The sequence below is a fragment of the Malus sylvestris genome, chromosome 8, assembly GCF_916048215.2.
Source record: "Malus sylvestris chromosome 8, drMalSylv7.2, whole genome shotgun sequence".
NCBI classification, from domain to species: Eukaryota; Viridiplantae; Streptophyta; class Magnoliopsida; order Rosales; family Rosaceae; genus Malus; species Malus sylvestris.
The window spans coordinates 182748-205348 of NC_062267.1; the positions used below are offsets into that span (position 1 = coordinate 182748).

A 22601-nucleotide genomic window follows, 5' to 3' on the forward strand; every position below is an offset into this window, starting at 1 on the left:
GTAACTGTTAAGAGGCCGCTTGAAGACCATTTCAATTTTAGTTTTTAGTTCTAATTTTTTTTTGCTAGACACATAAGAAAAGTACTTGGGATAAATGCGGAAAAGTGAAGTTATTTTTTCCCCAATACAAATACGATCCAGTTGTAGAGCTTGCTGGGCACAGGCAGGGAGTGAGTTTACCAAAATGCAATATGAGGTCTTTTGATGATCCAAATTAGCTTAAGGCAACCGCAATAAAATGTAGCCCTTCTCAGAATGTGAAGGGTTTAGGGTTTCGCATAAGGTGCTGAGGAGTTAGTCAACGATCTGCCAGAGTTTAGTTTAACAACATGGGCAGGTGGCGGTTCCAACCAATTCAAAATCGCCAGAGGACTGCTACTTGAACCATTTTCAGCTCTCCTACAGGAATGCTGCTGCTGCCCATGAGACCAGAAGGTCTCCATTTTGACGACTTTGAAAGGGTGAGGCACCACATTTCGGAAAACCAAGTGGTTCCTTGAAGTCCAAATCCGCCAGCAGAGAATTAAAAGGTTGCAATGGAGAGTATAGGAATCAGTCTAAGTATCAATAGGATTACTCCACAAGGCCGAGGAGACCCAATCAATAAAGCTCATATCAGATGAAGGGGACAAGCTAGAGGAAAAATGAAGGGTTGAATGAATGACAGTGGAGGAAATGTCTATGAAATAAAACTCAAAACTGAAAACAAGTTTACAATTTTAGTTGTTTCCAACTTTAATGTTGTTAGGGAAATTTTATAACCCAGTTATCTTAACTCTACACCCAACTGAAAAGTTGTATCTACTAAACTTTCAAGTTTATCCTTAAATAAATAAATAAGAAAATGAAAAATTAGAATTAGATGCCTTGTTTTAGACATTTATAAATTAAACATCTATTACTTTCCAACTTTTGATTAAAGGAAAAATTACATATGGAGTACACTTTTAATACCTAATTTTATATTGAGACAACATTTCTTAAACATTTTAAAAAGAGACAAAAGTTTAAGGGAAATTTTATTTAAATTCATCTAACCTATTTATACACCCATCTAACCCAACTTACTCTTTGCACCCATTTTGATTTTTAACTAAACTATTAATATCTCTTTAAACCCAAATTTAATACCTAATATACCCCCATAAACCCAATTCAATATGTAGAATTATTTGTACACCTATTGGATTTTTAACTCAGAAGCTGCCGTAGCAGGCTGTGCCACTTGACTGCTGAATAGTTACCGCCAAATAAGCTCATTGATTCTTCAACAGAGCTAAGGATAAATTTGTTGGTTTTTCAATGTAATCGAAAACTTAAGCTGCTAATGTGTGAGCTAAGAATTATAAATCACGAATGTTCGTTCTCTCTAGTAGTTTATTCAACACTTGTTTTGTATGCTTTGTATGCATAATTAACCATGTTGATGCACAAATCCGAAGGTCTTGAAACAACGTAAATCCGACCGTGAATCTGCAAGAAAGTAAAGAACACAAGATGTATCATGGTTCACCCCAATGTTTGGGCTACGTCTACACTGATGTTGATATAGTTTCACTCTAAATGGTGAATATATAAGAAGGCTAGAGGCAGTGTGCTCTCTAGCCTATTTTCTGTGTGCTCTCTTCCCATGGCCTAAGACTTGGCCTCCCTTAATGAGGAGAGTGAGAAGTCCTTTTATAGAATAAGGGCTCCTCACTTATTACATATTTGCCCCTTCATTCATTACATAATTACATTTGAGTCCCCCGAGTATTTATACGAAGTCTAACGAATGCCCTAAGTATGGTATAAACAGTAGTCCCTCAAATCTTCAGTCAAAAGAGTCTTTTGGCTGGATACTTTGAATTTCAGTCCATGTGTAGGCTGAAGTAACTAGATATCGTCTAGAGCTGATACTCGATATGAGGTGGTGCTCAATCTGAAATGATGTTCAACTAGAAGTAGCACATGTTGCAAGGCTGCTCGGTTTGTGGCTTATGTTGCCTTGGTTGGCTCAACTTGTAGCGTTGAAGGTGAGAGAGTCCTTTTTATAGAATAAGGGCTCGCTCCTCAATACATGAATGATGGGCTAGAGTTGATGCTCTCTAATGATGGTGAGGGAGTCCCTTTTATAGAATAAGGGCTCGCTCCTTAATACATAAGTGATGGGCTAGAGTTGAGGCTCGCGACGATGCGTTTGCTTAGCAGGCGGCGATGTTCTCTAATGATGATGAGGGAGTCCCTTTTATAGAATAAGGGTTCGCTCCTCAATACATAAATGATGGGTTAAGAGTCTCTCTCTAAAGAAGGTAAGGGAATCCCTTTTATAAAATAAGGGTTCGTTCCTCAATACATGAATAATAGATGCTCTATATATAGTACATTATAAATAATGGGTTAAGTCCCTTAAGTATTTTTCATGAGGCCCAGTTGCGGAAGCTCAATATATGGTACATAGTGTAGTCCCCCAAGTCTTTAATTAATAGAGTCTGTTGGCTGGAAACTTCAAATTGAATCCATATATGGGCCGAAGTGGCGGTTGTTCGGATGCGGTATTTGTATACCCTGCACTGAAGCTTTGCAAGTGATGCTTTAAAGTTGGAGATTTTGTAAATGAAGCTTTTGAAGCTGGAGCTCTCGAAGCTGGAACTCTGTAAATTAAGCTTTCGAAGCTGATTGACATGAGTGATACTCATGAATGTTTATGTTGATTGACATGAGTGATGCTCATGAATGTTGACATGAATGATGCTCATGAATGTTTATGTATGATTGACATGAATGATGCTCATGAATGTTTATGTATGATTGACATGAATGATGCTCATGAATGTTTATGTATGATTGACATGAGTGATGCTCATGTGTAATTTTGGAGTACTGGACGTACTTTTGATCACCTGGTTGGTGATAATAGCGGCAGGCTGCCGAATAATTTTGAAGTACTAGACGTACTTTTGATCACCTAGTTGGTGATAATAGCGGCAGGGCGCCGAATAATTTTGGAGTACTGGACGTACTTTTGATCACCTGGTTGGTGATAATAGCGGCAGGGTGCCGAATAATTTTGGAGTACTGGGCGTACTTTTGATCACCTGATTGGTGATAATAGCGGCAGGGTGCCGAATAATTTTGGAGTACAGGACGTACTTTTGATCACCTGGTTGGTGATAATAGTGGCAGGGTGCCGAATAAATTTGAAGCCATAGAGCCTGGCTTTTTTGGGCATATAGGCCTTCGCCCTCCACATAACATTCCAACCTTTTCTTTTTTTTTTTTTTTGGCATGCTGCCTTCTTTCTTTATTTACCCTCTGATAGGGTTATACAGATGTCTCCGAAAGATAAGAAAAATAAATCCGACCATCTGCTCAATGGGTCACGCCCATAATTCCCCTTTCTGCATGCCATCACCACCGCAATTATGTCTGCTACTTTTCTATCTTCTTTTGCTTTCTGCTTTTACTTTCTTCTTTCTACTTTTGTTTCCCACTCCATTTCTAGACATCCTTTTGCTTTTTCTTTTCTCTTTCCACTGCGCCTCTCTCTGTCTCTCCACCTCCACCCTCTCTGGCAGACTTGCTTTTGCTTTTGTTTTTTCTCTGCAACTTTGTTGCTTTTGTCTTTCCTCTGCATGTGGCAGATTCATCGCAACGAGTTTCAGGTCAAAGATAACGACGTCTTCAGCGCCGAGATCATCGGAACCGCCAAAATCCCAGCCGAGGAAATCGCCATCGGAAAGCCCATCTCTAACCAAAACCTGCTGTGAAAAGTTCTGATTGATATAAGCAGCCTTGACACTCAACGAGTAAGCTGAATTGATATCATCCTTAGCTTCAGGCAAGGGCTCCTGAGAGGTTTCATGGACCGAAAGCAAATCCAATTACGACCCATCACGTTTATCAAAGAACAATTTGTTCCCAACTTTCTGAACCACAATATCCCAAGAGTAAACTTGTTGAGAGTTGTACCACATGAAGAGAAGGAAGTAGCTGCTGGGTTTGAATGGAAGCTAGAGATGTTGAGACTTGTGGTGGTGGCAGCGAATGAGGCTCTGGTGGTGGCGGTGAAGCAGCCTCTGACCATTTGGATTTATTGATAAAATTGAGTTTTATTATTAATTTCATTTTGTATTTAATAGTAATTATGCAATACGATAAACTAGACAATTAACATTTAAAATTTTAAATTAAATGTAAAAAGAGGTTACATGGATTTAAATAAAATTAAATAAAATTTCCCAAATTTTAAACATCTGAAAGATGATGCCATTAGTTTTTTTTTCCTAGAGCGTAGGTTACCAAAATACCCTTTATAGTGTATTTTTTCACACTTCATCTCCTTCTCTCTCTTCACTCACTGTGTTTCTCTCATAACTGCCATCACCGGCTCTGTGGTTGTAGTTTCCTTCGCCAGTTTCTACCAAACCGTACCACAGACGCAGCCCCTTTGACATTCATAGCACTTTCCCTGTAAATTAATCACCGATCGTCCCCAATTGCTCCATCAATTTCTTCGATAAGAGATTCTATGGCTTCATATGATTTTTCTCTCTCTAACAAGCAAAAGCCAAAAGCAATGCAATGCAATATGCAATTTAACCAACAACCAAAAGCAATGCAATGCAATATGCAATTTAACCAACAACCAAAAGCCCAATGCAATCTGCAATTTCTCTCTCTCTCTCTCTCTCTCTCTCTCTCTCTCTCTCATAGTAAAAATCATACGATCATTCCCAATAGCGTAATGCAATATGCAATTTAACCAACAGATAAAAACAAAAGCCACCGAATTTTCTAGGATCCACCGAATTTTCTCATTTTAAAATGTTTAAAAAGTGTTGCCTTAATATAAAAAACAAAAGCCGCTGAATTTTCTAGAATCCACCGAAATTTCTCTCCGTCTAACACTATATGTAATTTTTTCAAAAAAATGCATATCCCTTTTTCTCCGTTCTCCCTTCACATCCCACCTCGACCTTCTCCTCCATCGGACTCTAGCAAATTAGCAATAGCATAGCATCTGGGATCCTCATAAGAGAGGAACTTGAGGATGTGAGGGAAGAGATCAGGAAGAATTGCTAGTCTTATGATGTGGCTGTCCACTTCATAAGACTCTAGCAAATGCCACCTTGACTTTACTTCATTAATTTGTTTTTGGCATTTCAATTTAGAATTTAGCTTTCTAATTTAGAGATCAATGGATGAATAATAAAATAATTATTTTTATATAAAAAGATATTTAATGGTATTGGTAATGATACTGTTATGCAACGCTTTCAAAACATGAAAACGATTCGAGGAATATTGTAATATGTTGTATGAAAAACTTTATGGATTAATATATTAGTGTTTTGTTCAATAAATTCTTGAGATTTTTAATTGTGACTTTATTGTTTAAGGATGCCCATGCTCATATAAATATCTGGCTTCGTCCCTGGCTATAGTGGAACTTGTTAGGAATTGGACACTTGAGTTCAAGGAATATTATATTCAAATGCAAGTTGCCAAAAAAAGCCAAGCACCTCTTCCTTCACAAGTAACTCGAGCTACCTTTGCCTTAACCTGTGCGGTGCCTTGACTTTTATGCTTCATGAAACCTTATGCATAATTATTTTGTCTTGGGAGACTTACTTTATGAGACATTGGGTCTTAAAACCTTCAGCGTTTTGCTTCTCTTGGGTTAACTTCAAGATCCTTTTGTGTTATTTTCTCAGTAGTTTTCTAGTGTTGAATATGTCCCACTCGACCTTTACTTTACATTCAGTTGTAACATGTGGGACTCTTTATCTCCTTCTACTTATATACCTTTATCGGTTTAACTTTCATATTTGCATGTGAAGGTAAATGATGACGGGATAATTCTTGACATAACAATAATTGATCAAGTGTTTATGTGGAAAAGTAGTAGGGGCCTAACTGATAAGGTGGAAGCTGATCATGCTTGTTCTAGTGAAAAGTGCACTTACTACCAAATTGGAGATGTATTTGTTGTGAGAAGACTGGCCAGGTTCATGGTCGGTATCAACGAATATCATGCACTTTGTGTGTTCATGCGTGAATTTTATGTAGGATTGAAGTCTCATCCAATTATTTTTCATGTTCTCTTCTTCAGTATGTGATGATAATTGCAGAGAAGTTGTTATGGATCCGGCCAATGAGCTTTGGGTCTGCACAATATCTGGGCACTGTTTCGGTAGGCTTCTATCACCGGAAGAAATGGAGTCTGATGCTGTGAGTGGACATCTCCTCTGCCTTGCAATTTGTCGTCATTATACAACAATTTATCATCAAGTTGCCCCTCAAATATGAGATATTTTATAGTTAATATAAATAGTTAAAACTTAATTGTGTTAGGCTTAGTTATTGATAATTTGGTATGCCCCTTGAAACTCACTTTTAGTTTCACTCTGCCCCATTAATCTGAAAATGTGCTACTTAACCCCCCAAACATCAACTAGTTGTCAATTTTGTTTTCTCATTTCTTGTAAAAAAATTAAGGGTAAAAGACTGTTTACTACCTTAATGTTTCGTGGTTTTCAACATTTAGTACATCAAGTTTTTTTTTGCTCAGAGTCATACCTAAAGTGTAAATTTTGGGACAGTCTCATACATCCGTTAGTTAAACTGTTAAGTCTCCCGTTAACTGTGAAGTGGCGCCCATGTGGACACTGACTGGGCGCCACGTGTCATCCACGTTTTTTTTTTTCTTCTTCTTCTTATTGCAACTTTTTTTCCCTTCCTCCTCCTTCTTCCTTCTTCCTTCTTCTTCCTTCTCCTTCTTCTTCATCTTCTTCCTCCAAATCTGGGGAAGATCTTTTTTTTTTCCTCCTTCTTCCTTCTCCTTCCTCCTTCTTCTTTCCTCTTCTTCTTCTTCCTCCGAATCTGGGTTGCAGATTCGGTTTTTTTTTCTCTCTTTTCTTCTTTCTTCTTCTTCCTCCTTCCTCCTTCCTCCTTCTTCTTCCTTCTTCTTCTTCTTCCTCCAAATGAAACTTTTTTTTTTCTTCCTCCTTCTTCTCCTTCTTCCTTCCTCCTTCTTCCTTCCCCTTCTTCTTCTTCCTCCGAATCTGGGGAAGATTTGTTTTTTTTTGTCTTCTTCCTCCTTCTTCCTCCTTCTTCCTTCCTCTTCTTCTTCTTCCTCCAAATCTGGGTTGCAGATTCAGTTTTTTTTTTTTCCTTCTTTTTTCTTCTTCCTCCGACTAAAACTTTTTTTTTCTTCCTCCTTCTCCTTCTCCTTCTCCTTCTCCTTCTTCCTTCCCCTTCTTCTCCTTCTTCCTTCTTCTTCCTTCTCCTTCTCCTTCTTCTTCTTCTTCTTCTTCCTTCGAATCTGGGGAAGATTTTTTTTTTTCTTCTTCCTCCTTCCTCCTTCTTCTCTTCCTTCTTCTTCTTCTTCTTCTTCCTCCGACTGCAACATTTTTTTTTCTTCCTCCTTCTTCTCCTTCTTCCTTCTTCTTCCTTCTCCTTCTTCTTCTTCTTCTTCCTCCGAATCTGGGGAAGATGAAGGTTTATATATATATATATATATATAATTTTATTTATTTATTTTATAAATAATTTATTTTTAATTTCCACGTGGATGACACGTGGCGCCCAGTTAGTGTCCACATGGGCGCTACGTCACAGTTAACGGGAGACTTAACAGTTTGACTAACGGATGTATGAAACTGTCCCAAAATGTACACTTTAGGTATGACTTTGAGACGAAAAAAACTTGATGTACTAAATGTTGAAAACCATGAAACATGAGGGTAGTAAACAGTGTTTTACCCAAAAATTAAAATGCAATAGGTGATTTGGCTAGTTGTTAGCCATGTAGTGAACAATTTGTCTCTGTCGGTTTATATAGTTGCTAATGCTTGGTCATTTCCTTTAAAAAAATAAATTCAGGAGCAGCAGCAAGGAACTGTGACAGACGAAGCAGAAACCATTCCTGGGATCTGGGCGCTTTGGTAATCAAGTTGCCTTTTTGTTTTTGTTTTAGAAAAGTGGAATGTCCTTAATAATTTTCTGTTTTTGTGGCAGCAAGAGCCTATATGATGGGATATAATTGGGTTGATGAGAAAAAGCTAGAGGATGCTTTGAGGTTTGTTTGAACAGAATAAAGTCCCAGTCCCATATTGGTGGGAGTGAAATTATTGGGTCAGGCACATGGACCGCGTTACTCATGTCGCTGGCACACTCAGAAAAAATAGCAGGCCCCTTTCATTTGGCCCAACCCACCCCAAGACCAGGAGAGATATTTTAGTGTGTAAAAAACACGGCCCAGCATATCAATGTCAAAATACAAGTGGTTGGATACTTGAAATTTTTTCTCCAATCACTTGTATTATGACACTTGTTACACCGGATCATGTCCCAATATAATCGGCCATGTATATCAATGTTGTAATATAAGTGGTTGGATACTGAAATTTTTTTTTCCAACCACTTGAATTATGACACTTGGTGCATCAAAATATGTTGGGAGAAAATTTTTCCAGAAGTCACTGAGAGGAAAGCCAGCCGTAGCCCAAAGTGGGTTGTCTTTATTCTCTTGTATTAAAATAAAAAATATGCTTCATAAAAAAAAAAAAAAAGCTTAATGCTCAACTTTGTATGCATATTACATTAGATATACTGTTGTATTGTTATGATCATCATCATCATCAGTGCCGTGAGACAGATAGAGATACAGGGTGGTTGCTGTTGCTGTCAATTTGGAATTGCAGTTAAATTAGCTTTAGCTTTGTTTTTCTTTTCTTTTCTTTTCTTTTCTTTTGGGGTGTGATTCCATTCCTTTATGCATCTGTGTAATCTGATATTTCCTCTTTACTCTTTATGCAATTGTCATCTTTACTAAACTGTAAAACATGGGCATTGTTATTGCTCCACTTCTGAACTTCCCCCATGTTTAGTGTTTACTAATATATTGAATCATGAAGCAATTATCATCAAATCCTTGTTGATTGATTAGCCCTCACTTTAAGCCTTGACATTTCCTTGTCGGCAATCCCAGACCCAAGAAAATGGTCACGAGCTTCCCGAGTTCACCCTTCTCAGTCCGAAACCAATATACATTACATACTGGTCGCCCGTCCTTGTATGGTTCCCCATTAATCACCCAAATTGAACCAACTAGATTGAATTGTCACAAGCAAATCAATCATCGGATTCAATCATGTCGATGTCGATTTTTATTTAGGAAGCAATCCAAAGATATATAAATTATCCAAAGCTTATTGAAATTGAATTGTATCAGTCAGTATTAAGGATTGAATTTGTTGAATACTCGATTGAATTGTACTTCAATTTAATATGTCAAATTTGAAACTTATACCAATTTTGGTATGAAAATACCACTTTACTAGTTGGTAAAATGTGTAAATAACATTTTTATCATCCCTTCCTTGCAAAAGAGTTTTGTTTTTACTTCCAAACTTTTTTTAACTTGGTGCCTTGTTGGTAACCTGTTGCAATAATAATACTGTAACGCACCATCTCTCTATATACCCAAACCAACCCCGTCAGTCTTTTGGGAGCGTTTATTGCGCCGGACTATCTCAGACTGGACTAGTTTCAAGGATTAAGCTGGACTGGCTTAGACTAGACTAAGCTGGACTAACTTAGTGAAACGTTCGGTGCAGTGTTGAACTAAGAAGCTGGATAATAACAAATTCTAATATTATATTATTTAATATATAAATTATTAATATTTTATTATGATCTAGGTGACCGGAGATGATGATGAGTCTATCGGGAGTGGTTGTTGAGCATGACGAGGACGAGAGAGGATAGTCTTAGCTAGTCCCATGGTTATTAGGGGGTCTTGCTAAGATCTCTTAGTGAAGAGTTTTGTCCATGCTAATCCCCTTTAGTCTCATTAATATTAGTCCCAGTATGGAACAAACACAGTATTAGACTAACAGCTAGTCCAGTACAGTGCCACTTACTGAGGCAAACAAACGCCCCTTTTGGTTTTAAAAACCCTAACATTTATCACACAGAGGAGAGGACAAAGAGACAGCCCTCCCCTCCCCTGGTATGCCACACGCCACACCCCCACATCCCTCACCACCTCCCCACCTCCCCACCCCTTCGTATACTTAGCAGCCAGTCTGCCCTTCGTCGCCACCGCCGTCTCATCTGGTTCGTTTTCTTCGTAAGTATTTGGTGTATTTTGGTCCTGTGTATCTGGGTGCCGGAAAACAAAGATCAAGAGAGAACTGTTTGATTATTATTTGAAAATCAGTGGCCATATTATTTTCCTCTGATTGTTATTATTGATTGAAATTTGACAAATTAGTAGATGGTGTGTTGGGCGATTTGGATACAGTTTTAGCTAATGACTCTTCTCTTGAAGCCTTTGGGATTAATGAAATTGACCAAGTCCTCCACTTACTTCAAATTTTTACAGATGTATATTTTTTTTACCAAATATAGACAAAAGAAAGGGGCATATGTCTTTAATCTCTTTCTCTCTCTCTAGCTTAATCTGATTTTGTTGATTTATTGGGGATAGAATAAGATTAGGAAATGGCAGACCGGTTGACCCGTATAGCAATCGTGAGCTCCGACAGATGCAAGCCAAAGAAGTGCCGCCAGGAATGCAAGAAGAGCTGTCCTGTTGTCAAGACTGGTATATTACAGTATCCCTTCTTAATTTTATTATTTCCATTGTTTCTATTCATAAAGGAAATAGCATATCAGGATTGATGAATCACTCAAGATAATGGTTTCTTTTATTTTCACAAAAACTTGCAAATATTTTCTTGTTTCTTGAATTATGAGCTTGATATATGTTTCTTGAGGGTACTGCGATGCACAATTCTTGATCACTTAGATTCAGTAGCTGATTGTTTAGCATGTGAACTGTTATTTATCACGAAACTTATTATATGTGTTCAATTACTTGATAACTCTTGCAAGTTGAATTACCCATAAACTTTATTAAGCTCTAACTAGATGGTACATGAAAGCAAGGAAAGATTCTACTAATGGCTACTTACAGGCATGAGCTCCAGTATATAGTGTGGTGGCTACAAATAGATTTGATATTTCAGTTTTGGCAGAGTTCCTGTATTGCATTCTAATATAAAGCTGATTTTCTAGTGTTGAACACGTTTATTAATATACTGTTGTCTTATAGTGCTAAAAATATACACCATCTTTACCTAACTAATCAATCTACAGGTAAACTATGTATTGAGGTTACCCCTGCATCAAAGATTGCTTTTATCTCGGAAGAATTGTGCATTGGGTGTGGTATCTGTGTTAAGGTCTGTAAACATTGTTGTTACTGTTCTTTTGTGTTCCCTACATCAGTTGGTTCTAAACTCATTCATTGGACTATGTTCCATCTCATGACGTAGAAATGCCCATTTGAAGCAATCCAAATCATCAACTTACCAAAGGATTTAGATAAAGATACGACCCATCGTTATGGGCCTAACACTTTCAAACTACACAGGTTAGCTCCTTACCACATTATTGGGAAGTGATGATGACCATGTTATCATTTATGTGGCTAACAGAAACTCACAATTTCAGGTTACCAGTCCCAAGGCCAGGTCAAGTTCTTGGTTTGGTTGGAACAAATGGCATTGGGAAGTCGACTGCCCTCAAAGTTTTGGCTGGAAAGTTGAAACCAAATTTAGGCCGTTTCAAGGTAATACTCCTTACAAAATTCCTTTCTCTGATATGTATAAAATATTATTCAAATTCATTTAGCTGTATTCTTTGATTAACTTGTCTTCATTTTAATTTTTTTATTTTTTTAGAATCCTCCAGATTGGCAGGAAATCTTGACCTACTTCCGGGGATCTGAGCTGCAGAATTATTTTACCCGTATTCTGGAAGATAATTTGAAGGTACCTTTTGATGCTCATAACGTTTATTATCGAATTTGAATGATTTAGACAAATAGAAATTTGTCTGTTCTATCCAAGGTATTTTTGAGCTGCAGTGCCTTCTATTGCTGCTTCCATTACTAGGCGGGTGCTCTTAGTGTCATAAATAGGATGGTCAACATACCTTTATACTGTCTTCACTGTATCCCGATGAATTCCAAGTTTAGTGGTTCTTCTGGCCTAGTCTGTAGAAACAAAATGCATGCGTTTCAAATTTGTTTGTTTTTGTAACTATTATACTGTTTTATTTAATAATTTTTTTGCTTCATGCTGATTGCATAATTATATTTTTCTTTCCTTCACAGGCCATTATAAAGCCCCAGTATGTTGATCACATTCCAAAAGCAGTTCAAGGAAATGTTGGGGAGGTGCTCAACCAGAAAGATGAGAGGGATATGAAGGAAGAACTGTGTGCTGATCTTGAGCTGAACCAGGTTATAGAACGTAATGTAGGGGATTTATCAGGTGGGGAGCTTCAAAGATTTGCCATTGCTGTCGTTGCCATACAGAATGCAGAGATATATATGTTTGACGAACCTTCAAGTTATCTTGATGTGAAACAGAGGCTTAAAGCTGCCCAAGTTGTCCGATCTTTGCTTAGGCCTAATAGGTCTATTTTTATATATTTATATTTCTGAAATTTTCATTGCATGTGTTTGCTGGATTCTTTTTCTTGATTGTCTTCCTTCATGTTTAGCTGATCGGATATTTCCTTGTGTTTTCAGCTATGTAATTGTTGTGGAGCATGATCTTAGTGTCTTGGATTACTTATCAGACTTCATTTGCTGTTTATATGGGAAACCGGGTGCGTATGGAGTTGTGACACTTCCGTTCTCAGTTAGAGAAGGAATCAACATCTTCTTGGCCGGATTTGTCCCCACCGAAAATCTTAGGTTCCGAGATGAATCTCTGACATTCAAGGCAAGATTATAAATTTTGTCCATGATCGGTCTTCTGACTTATCAGTACTTTGTGATTTACTTGGTTGCCTGTATTAGGTTGCTGAGACACCACAGGAAAGTGCTGAGGAAATTGAGACATATGCACGATATAGATACCCATCAATGAGTAAAACTCAGGGAAACTTCAGGCTTCGTGTGGTTGAGGGTGAATTTACCGATTCTCAAATTATTGTGATGCTGGGTGAGAATGGAACGGGGAAGACAACATTTATTCGTATGCTGGTATTTTTAGTTTCTTTTTGCCATTTTCTTTTTCTTCTTTAACAATAGCTTTGCAGTTTGAGATGTTGATTTAATGTATATTCATCCGATTTTCAGGCGGGTCTATTGAAACCTGATTCTGTAGAAAATTCAGATGTGGAGATACCTGAATTCAATGTTTCTTACAAGCCCCAGAAAATCAGTCCAAAGTTTCAATACACTGTCAGACACTTGTTACATTCAAGAATTCGTGATTCATATACTCATCCACAATTCATGTCAGATGTGATGAAGCCTCTTCTAATTGAACAATTAATGGATCAAGAAGTCGTGAATCTCTCTGGCGGAGAGTTGCAGAGGGTTGCATTATGCCTATGCCTTGGGAAGGTAAATTTTGTTTATTTACGTTTGTGTAGGACACTTTGTATCTTGGGATGCATTCATTTGAACACTTTGTGGTACTCTTTTCTATTTGTTGCCTTGGCTGCATCTGAGTGGGTGGAATTGCCTGTCTGTGTTTGGAAGTTGGAAATGGATCCAAGGTGTTGTTCTTTGAAACACAGACAATCCCACCCACTCCTTGGTCCCAGTTTTAAGGCGGATGCATGGTTACAAGACCTGCTGTCATGGGTCAGGTTCCGTGCCTTTGTGGAAGCTTGCTTGCAAGATCTGGCATTCTAGGGGATACGAGAACTATATTGTGATCCCTAGGAGTTAGCCAACCTCTAGGCATTGTTCTTTATTATATTGACTCGAGTAGTTTATAGTTGTATATTTTTCTTTCCTCTGAGTTTGCGAATGAAAATTTTCTTATGCCACCATTAAAGATACAAGTTTTTCTTGTGAGATAGGAAACATGTTAGGTTTGCGCCCAAATAATTGAGGAATAAGAATGTGTCAGTTCTCAGTATGCAAGTCATTTATCTACCAATATGTTAAGTGGGTTTCTCTTGTGGCAATCTTGCTGTGAACTGCTGCATAATAAACGATGTAAATATAGTGATTAGATGTTCATAAAAACAGATTCACTTAATTTTTTTTAATTGTTTGATGCCGGTAAGATTCTGCGTTATAGTTTGCAGCCTGCAGATACACTCTAATGTCCGCTTCTATTTACTGAATGCAGCCTGCAGATATTTATCTGATAGATGAACCAAGTGCTTATCTTGATTCTGAGCAGCGTATTGTTGCTTCCAAAGTCATAAAGAGGTTTATCCTTCATGCTAAGAAAACTGCTTTCGTGGTTGAACATGATTTTATTATGGCTACCTACTTGGCGGATAGAGTTATAGTCTATGAGGGGAGGCCGTCAATTGATTGTATTGCAAATTGTCCCCAGTCATTGTTGACTGGGATGAATCTATTCTTATCTGTAAGTGTTGCAATTAATGTCATTGCTCTCTCCCTACCTCGCTGTGCACAAGTGACTTCCATTGATATTTTTGTTTGTTTGTTTAAATCGTGCAGCATCTTGATATCACATTTAGGCGTGACCCCACTAACTATCGCCCAAGAATCAACAAATTGGAGTCAACGAAGGATAGGGAACAAAAAGCTGCTGGGTCTTACTATTACCTGGATGATTGATATAGTCGTGATGGTATGTTTCATTATTTACTCTGTTTTTCATGTTTTTGTTTTTGTTTTGTCAGTTGATATTTCAAGGTGTTCCACTTGCAGTCTTGGCCAAATTTGGAGGGCGTTAATATGATCTTAAAAATGGAATCACAGCTGAGTCATGACGTTCTGACAAATGATCGGAGGTCCTTTTTTCACCAGAGGCGAATGAGTTTTATGCAGTTATGGTAAATTAGTCTGTCATTGGGCGGGAGGCAATCTAGATGTACAATTTATGGTCTCATAGTATCAGTGATTGCATTTAACTTTATGTTTGAGGAAAGGATGTCTTTTTGTGGTCGTTGTGGTGAGATGAGGTTCCTTGATAGATGTTTAACTCTTGTGCTTTCTGGGCTTATGTGACGGTGCTTTCATCTCTCGTGATAAATTTTGCTTTTTACCAACAGAAATTTAATTGGCGTCAATCTTGTTCATTCTATTTGCAATCAACTCGTCACAACTTGTCGTCTCTACTCCATAATAACAAGAAGCTCTAATTTGCGGGCTAGCAATCCTCATGTGAACCTTCTTAGCAATAGCACCTGTCTCCCTCAACAACCTAACAATTTTGGGAGACGTTAAAGCCAATTGGGTAAAAGGAAGAAATAGAAAATGGCGTCGTAGCATTTTTATCGACGTTGTGCGTACCGATTAATGCTCACTCTCGATCGTCATGCATACAAAGGCTAAAATCAAATCAAAGCAACAAAATTGGGGAAAATAAATATATTCTACACAAAAGTTAATTAGTTGTTCGAGGAATTTGTTCACTCTTGCTTATGAGTTGCAGAAGTGCATTTGCCTTCCTTTGACCTCTACTGGTTCCACTCCTTGTGATCTCTACCAAATGCTCATACACACCAAACTGCAGTGCGGCGAGTAAGAAAGAGTAATTGCTTGACCCCAACTCGAGAAGAACTGACGTTGCACATTCCTTGTTTGGGCGTTCCTTCCCCGATAAATTCCACTAGAGTTTCAATGAATGAAAGCTGTCCAATCTCTTGTCATCCATCTGGATGTGATGCAACAAGTAAGAAGATGGAGAGCGCTTCATCGACCATGCCCAAGTTTCGGTCCTTGAGTAGCTGGTAAAGGGATACCACATGTTTAATAGCTTTTACAGCTGTATTTTTTGGTTATAACAGTCTTGTAACTAATCTCTGTGTTAAGAGATTAAATTAAGTATAATTAGTTACTAAGCCTAATTAGACAAATGTATATAAACTGAGTTGTATTCCTTTCTCATTAATAAAGAAATAATAAAAGATCTTCTTTTCTTATATGGTATCACCGCACATTTCTGCTTCACCGCCTCTCGATCCTTCGATTTCTGTTCTTCAGCCATCACCACCGCCGCCGCCTCCGCCTCTTGATCTTCTTCGTTCTTTGATCTTCGGCCATGGCGTCTTCGACTTCCTCTCCTGGATAGCCTGAATTTGTTCCTTCTCATCCTGCAAATTCTTTCCCCAATTTTGCACCGATGAACCCTAATTCTTCTAATTCTTCTTCGATCTCGTCAATTTCTTCCATAACTGTTTAGAATATTAGCTGCATGGTCCCTACAAAGCTCAAGCGTGATAATTACCTCGTCTGGAAAGCTCTATTTGCTTCGATTTTCCAACGATACAAACTGACCGGCATCGTTGAAGGCTCTAAAGTTTGTCCGCCATCTTATGTTCTTGATGCATCTGGTCACAATATTCCGAATCCTGCTTTCGAGATTTGGTATGAAAAAGATCAGAATATCTTGATTTGGTTGAATTCTACGCTTTCTAAGGATATAGTTCCATTCACAGTTGGTGTCACATCGGCTCGAGATCTATGGTTGAATCTTGAGCATCGATTTGGTGAAGTCTCTGCCGCTCACATTCATCAACTTTGTTCTCGTCTTCACTCTGCACAAAGGCGATCTCTCTATCTCTGATTATTTGCAGAAAATTAAAAGCCTTGTTGATTCGTTAATGGCTGCTGGAGCTCCTGTCAGTGATCATGATTTGATTGCTATTACTCTCAATGGACTGCCTGATGAGTATGAGTCTTTCATTGACTCAATCATGCTCCGCCTTTCGACCACAACATTAGATGAACTTCATGGATTGCTGATCAACAAGGAGGTTTTTATGCTTCGCAAGAAAAAAGGTGTAAATTCTTCTGCTTCTGAGCCTTTTAAGGCTTTTGTTGGGCAGTCTCAACCTCCACTTCTTCCTACACCACAGTTCTATAATTTTCCTTAAGCCTATGCGGCTCATCAGTCATTCTCCAATCCTCCACCAAAGTTTTCTAACAACAATCGTGGTCGCGGTCCTTTTCAACGCCGTGGTAATGCTCATAAGAATTTCAACAATTTTCGTGGTCACTTTTCCAATTATGGGGGTTCTCATGGCAATTACAGGAATAATAACAACTTTGGCAATCGTAATAATCCTGGTGTTAGTCGCAATAGTTTTGGTGGCAGAACTCCTTGCCAAATTTGCAACTCATTTGATCACAAAGCTCTGGATTGTTATGAGAGAATTAACCCTGCTTTTGCTGGCAGAATTCCTCCTGCAAAGTTAGCTGCTATGTGTGCTCACACCAGTTCTAAACAATCTCCAACTACTTGGTTGATGGACTCGGGTGCCACCTCTCATATCACTAATGACATTTCTGCTATCCAATCTCCACATTCGTACTCTGGCGAAGACAAAGTGTATATTGGGGATGGACAAGGTATGGCTATCCATCACACTGGTAATTCTACAGTCTCAACACCACTTGCTAATTTCAGATTGAGTAACATTCTTCATGTTCCATTGATGAAATTTAATTTGCTCTCTGCTTATCAATTCTTGAAAGATAACCATTGTTCCTTGAACCTTGATTCTGATGGTTCTGAAATCAAGGATCGTTCTTCGGATAGGACGGTTTTTCGCGGTCCAATTGAAGACGGATTATATCCCTTTCATGGTCTCTCTACTGTTCCTGCTCCTCATTCTGCGTTTTTCAGTACCAAAGAATCGTTGCAAACATGGCATAAAAGACTTGGTCATCCATCTTCTGCTATGTTTCGGAGAATATTAAATAAGCATAGTCTTGCTCACAATGGTGACAAACTTGTATCTTTCTTTTGCACTGATTGTGCTATAGGCAAGAATCACAAGTTGTCTTTTTCTTCTAGTACAAGTTCCGTTTCTACTAGTTTAGAATTGCTCCATTATGATGTTTGGGGTCCATCTCCCATCCCTTCTATCAGTGGCTACAAGTTCTACTTGTTAATTGTGGATGAGTTTACAAAATATACCTGGTTGTTTCCCATGAAATATAAATCTGAGGTGTTCTCTCTTTTTGTCTCCTTCAAAGCTTATGTAGAAAATATGACTGGCAATAAAATCAAAGTCTTGAGATCAGATTCAGGGGGTGAATTTACCAGCTCGCAGTTCAATTCTTTTCTATCCTGCAATGGTATTTTTCATCAATATAACTGCCCTCACACACCAGAACAGAATGGATGTGTAGAACGAAAGCATAGACACCTCACTGAGACTGCAAGGACTCTTTTGGCTTCTTCTCGAGTTCCCCATCAGTTCTGGGTTGAAGCTTTTTCAACTGCCCTGTATCTCATCAATCGATTACCAATTTCTCAACTGGACAAATCTCCTTGGGAACTTCTATTTCGTAAGTCTCCAGATTATTCAAGATTGAAGGTCTTTGGTTGCAGCTGATATCCTTGGCTGAAACGGTATACTTCTTCTAAACTGGATGGCAAAAACACTCATTGTGTTTTTCTTGGTTACAGTCTTCAGCATAAGGGATATCGGTGCTTGGATATTCAAACTCAACGCCTTTATATTTCAAGACATGTTCTATTTAATGAAGGGCACTTCCCTTTTCATGATGCACAGAATCTTCTGCCTTCTTCAATGTCACAAGGCTCGAATTCTTCTTCTTCAACCTTCATTCTTCCATTTCCCATTTCTTCACATGCTTCAGCACCATCTGCAGCGTCACCAATCCCACCTTCATCACCTGTTTCATCTCTGCCATCTTCCTCTCAACCTTCTCATTCCCATCCATCTTTACATTTGTCCTCAAGCTCTTCCTCTCCAACTCCGTCAAATATCCCCACCAACTCTCATCTTATGATTACCCGATCCAAAACAGGTATTTTTAAACCTAAAGCGCTCTCTGCAACCAAACATCCAATTGCTATGGATAATTTTGTGCCTACTACTTATCTGCAAGCATCCAAACATGCTCACTGGAATCAAGCTATGTTAAAATAATTTCAAGCTCTTCAAAGCACAGGTACTTGGACACTTGTCCCCTCTTTTCCTCATCAAAACATTGTTGGTTGTAAATGGGTATTTCGCATTAAGCGCAAACCTGATGGCACAGTTGATCGATACAAGGCCCGTCTTGTAGCCAAAGGGTTTCACCAACAAGAGGGTATTGACTTTAAAGAAACCTTTAGTCCTGTTGCTAAACCAGTGACTATTCACATCTTATTAGCTCTTGCTGTTCAGAATGATTGGTTCCTAAATCAGCTTGATATTAGCAATGCGTTTCTGCATGGATCACTGAAAGATGAGGTGTTTATGCAACAACCTCCTGGTTTTGTTGATGCTTCTTAACGTTCCTCTGTATGCAAGCTCAATAGGTCTCTTTATGGCTTAAAACAGGCCCATCGGGCCTGGTATGACAAACTGGGTCATGCACTTCTCTCACTTGGTTTTGCAAATTCTAAACTCTCTTTTGTTGTTAATCAAGTGTGTCAATTTCTTCATTGCCCCCGAGATACCCATTTCCAAGCAATCAAACGTATTCTACGGTTTCTCAAAGGTTTTGTCGATCAAGGTATCTAGTTTAAAAAAGTTTCTCTGCACCTTACAACTTTCTTGGATGCTGATTGGCCTGGCTGTGTTTTTGATCAAAGATCAACATCTGGTTATTGCGTTTACTTGGGTTCAAATCTCATTAGTTGGAGTGCTAAAAAGCAGCCAACGGTTGCACGATCTTCAACTGAGGCTGAATATCGATCTCTTGCTCTTACTGCTGCCGAAATCACATGGATTTGTAAGATTTTTAAAGATCTTACTTTTCCACTCTCTCACACTCCTACCTTATGGTGTGATAATGTGTATGCCATTTCTTTGGCTTCCAATCCCATGTTTCATGCTCGTACGAAACACATTGAGATTGATTATCACTATAACAGGGAGCTTGTTCTTGCAGATCTCATCATAGTTTTGTATGTAAATACTGAGCATCAGATTGCTGATATTCATACAAAGTCTCTGTCCAAGTCACGGTTTCACTATCTCCAGTCCAAGCTTTCTCTGGGTGCTCCACCGATTAGCTTGAGGGGGTGTAAAGGGATACCACATAGTTAATAGCTTTTACAATTGTATTTTTTGGTTATAACAGTCTTGTAACTAATCTCTGTGTTAAGAGATTAAATTAAGTATAATTAGTTACTAAGCCTAATTAGACAAATGTATATAAACTGAGTTGTATTCGTTTCTCATTAAGAAAGAAATAATAAAAGATCTTCTTTTCTTATAGCTGGAGTAGTGGCGGTACAATGCCAGCACTAATGGCCCTCCTTTTGTTTGCTTGGTTCAGAGACAAGTTAAACAGTGCCGTGACAGCGTCTTTTTTTACCTCTGATCGTCCCGTCCTGCAACAAGTCTACCAATGGCGGAATGCCATTTGATGACCCCACAATTACTTTGTTCTCATCAATCATCGACAAGCTAAATAAAGCTGCTGCAGAGTTCTCTCTAGCTTCTGTGCTTCCATTCTGCAAGACTTCTATAATAGCTGGAATGGCTTCTTCTCTGGTTATCAGTTTCTTGTTTGTTTTGTCAATCGATAAATTCAAAAGAGCCGTTACTGCATGCTGTTGAATTTTAGAACCTGGATAGGAAAGAAGTTGCACCAGTGGTGGGATTCCTCCACTTTTGGCAACCAAAATTCTGTTCTCTGGATTCTCTTTAGAGATCAAACGAATCTTCATGGCAGCATTTCTTTGCACTTCTAAGTGACTTGAGGACAGCTGATCAACCAATGATGAGATCTCCTCTTTGTGTTCGGTGGAGGAGCTTTCCTGGCCTGTGGAAGTTTCATTTTTCGGGAGCTGGAAGTTGTTCTTCTCACACCACTGCATGATTAGATTTTTGAGAGCGTAAATTGGTGCCAGTGACAGGTGAGCCAGAGTCTGCCTGGTCTTGGGACATGTCCTATGATTGGTGTCCAGCCACTTTTGTATGCTTTCTCTGTTATACGTCTTCAATGAAATAACCAAACCCAAGAAAGAGGGAAAACTAATCAGTTTCCATTCTGTTAATATAACATTTTTAAATGTAAACTGTGCACAAGTTTACTTTCTCTACGGAAGATACGCTCCAACTCACGTGACACGAGTAGAAGGAAGCAGAATATATACCAGGGAAACCTAGTTAGTGCCCATTTCATGTAAGCGAATCACCAGTCCACTTGCAACAATAACAGGATCCGTTATTATTTCTAGCGTGATTGGACAGAGGAATTCATGAGGGATCATCAAAGACGGGCACTTCTCGAGCATTTTAGGCATAACAGGGTCGTCAAGGACATTGGTCGCTTCCATTCCTGCTATTTGTCTGAATTTGTTTAGAAGATCAACGATTTGCTGCGTAGTCTCTGCACTTGGCCCTCCTCTCTCTTTATCATTAACCAGATTCCTCACAGCTATTGTTTCTATCTTAAGGTTCTCAGATTTTTGCAGGTCTAGCTTTTGGGCCAGCCTCTCTATAATGGCACTATCAGCATTTCTATCTTCTTTTTTGGGCAAAACCACCATAATATCCATTGCGAGTTCTATGTCCTGCATATCCATTCGCTTCCTCGCTCGTCTAAGTTGCATGATCATCAGTTCAACCTGAAACAAAGTGAAAAAGTTCGTCTAAGAGATTACCAAGCTCTGAATTAACACCACCCACCCCCCCACCCACCCCGGAACAATCAAGAACAAGTTTTTGATACACAAACTTATATCAAACGGGTGTAATGGATGAAGATCTCTGTGTATGAAAAATGAAATAACACATGGGAAGCATTATCGTTAGCTTTGAAACGAAAAAAAGGCAACATATATGTATATACCTGTTCCTTGACTTCATCTGAGATGCTAAGTTCATCAGGCAAACCTTCTAAAGCCTGACCGAGTCTTTCATGAACCGCATGAAATCTAACCATGATTGCCTAGCTTTCAAATGCCTAAATTACCACAACAACAAATAATTAAATAATTCACAGTTCCGAATTTGAACATGTATTAACTTTCAAAAGGAAAAAGCCTAACCAGATAAATTTTGCTCCCCTCATGACAAGTTTTGAGCAATTTCTTGGTCATGAGAAGCATCATCTTCAAATTTGCCAACCAAGCGGCACCCCTCTCCGGAATTGGCTCATCGAGCTCCCGCGTCTCTTCAAAAAGCGGCAGCAAGAGCTTCATACGCCGCACCAGGTTATAGCATTCTTTCCTCTGCGTCCTTCGGTAGTCTCCGATTTGAGCAACATATTCAATCACACCCTCCGCAGTTTCATCTCTGATCTCTTCTCCGCCACCTCCACCTTCACCTTCGTCCTTGATCTCTCCTTCCATTACCATGGGCCTCCACCTTTATACATATATGTATACGATATGAACCAAAAAACAGAAGCCTAGTTTCTTAAGAGTAATTTTGACTTCAAATCACGAGTAGCGAACTAGCAATAGCATTGCCCTAGGGTTTATGAATGCATCATTTGCCGCTGGAAGCCGGGTTGAAGATAACAAAACCCTAACCTTAATCTCCATGGATTCCTTTTGCAGGTGCTCTGTGTGTTCGTTCTTGGTGCCTGTCAGAAGCTTTTCGCGGGGTTTTTCGGGTCTCTGGCTTTTTAAATTGGAAAATACACTGAGCCTAAAATAGAACGCTATTTGAAAGTTGGTTTG

At 38.7% G+C, this 22601-nt stretch overlaps 1 protein-coding gene and 2 pseudogenes across 5 annotated transcripts; 2 read left to right on the forward strand and 1 right to left on the reverse strand.

The window, feature by feature from the left end:
• Positions 1–5807: 5807 nt before the first annotated feature.
• Positions 5808–8927, forward strand: LOC126632486 (F-box protein SKIP31-like; annotated as a pseudogene).
• A 1028-nt stretch (positions 8928–9955) lies between these two features.
• Positions 9956–15054, forward strand: LOC126632419 (ABC transporter E family member 2). Of its 5 annotated transcripts, none has more exons than XM_050302830.1 (13): positions 9956–10104; positions 10478–10594; positions 11149–11234; positions 11328–11425; positions 11506–11623; positions 11736–11825; positions 12170–12474; positions 12590–12785; positions 12863–13048; positions 13145–13414; positions 14154–14236; positions 14495–14627; positions 14708–15054. In XM_050302830.1, exons 2-13 carry the CDS (start codon positions 10492–10494, stop codon positions 14834–14836), a joined length of 1797 nt encoding a protein of 598 aa, XP_050158787.1. In that variant the 5' UTR covers positions 9956–10104; positions 10478–10491; the 3' UTR covers positions 14837–15054. The 5 variants fall into 5 exon arrangements, with proteins under 5 accessions (XP_050158787.1, XP_050158784.1, XP_050158788.1 ...); XM_050302827.1 differs by having other exon boundaries at positions 14154–14399; positions 14708–14885; XM_050302828.1 differs by having other exon boundaries at positions 9967–10117; positions 14154–14399; positions 14708–14885.
• Positions 15055–15355: 301 nt separating this feature from the next.
• LOC126632420 (U-box domain-containing protein 15-like) lies at positions 15356–22509 on the reverse strand (annotated as a pseudogene).
• Positions 22510–22601: the final 92 nt, after the last annotated feature.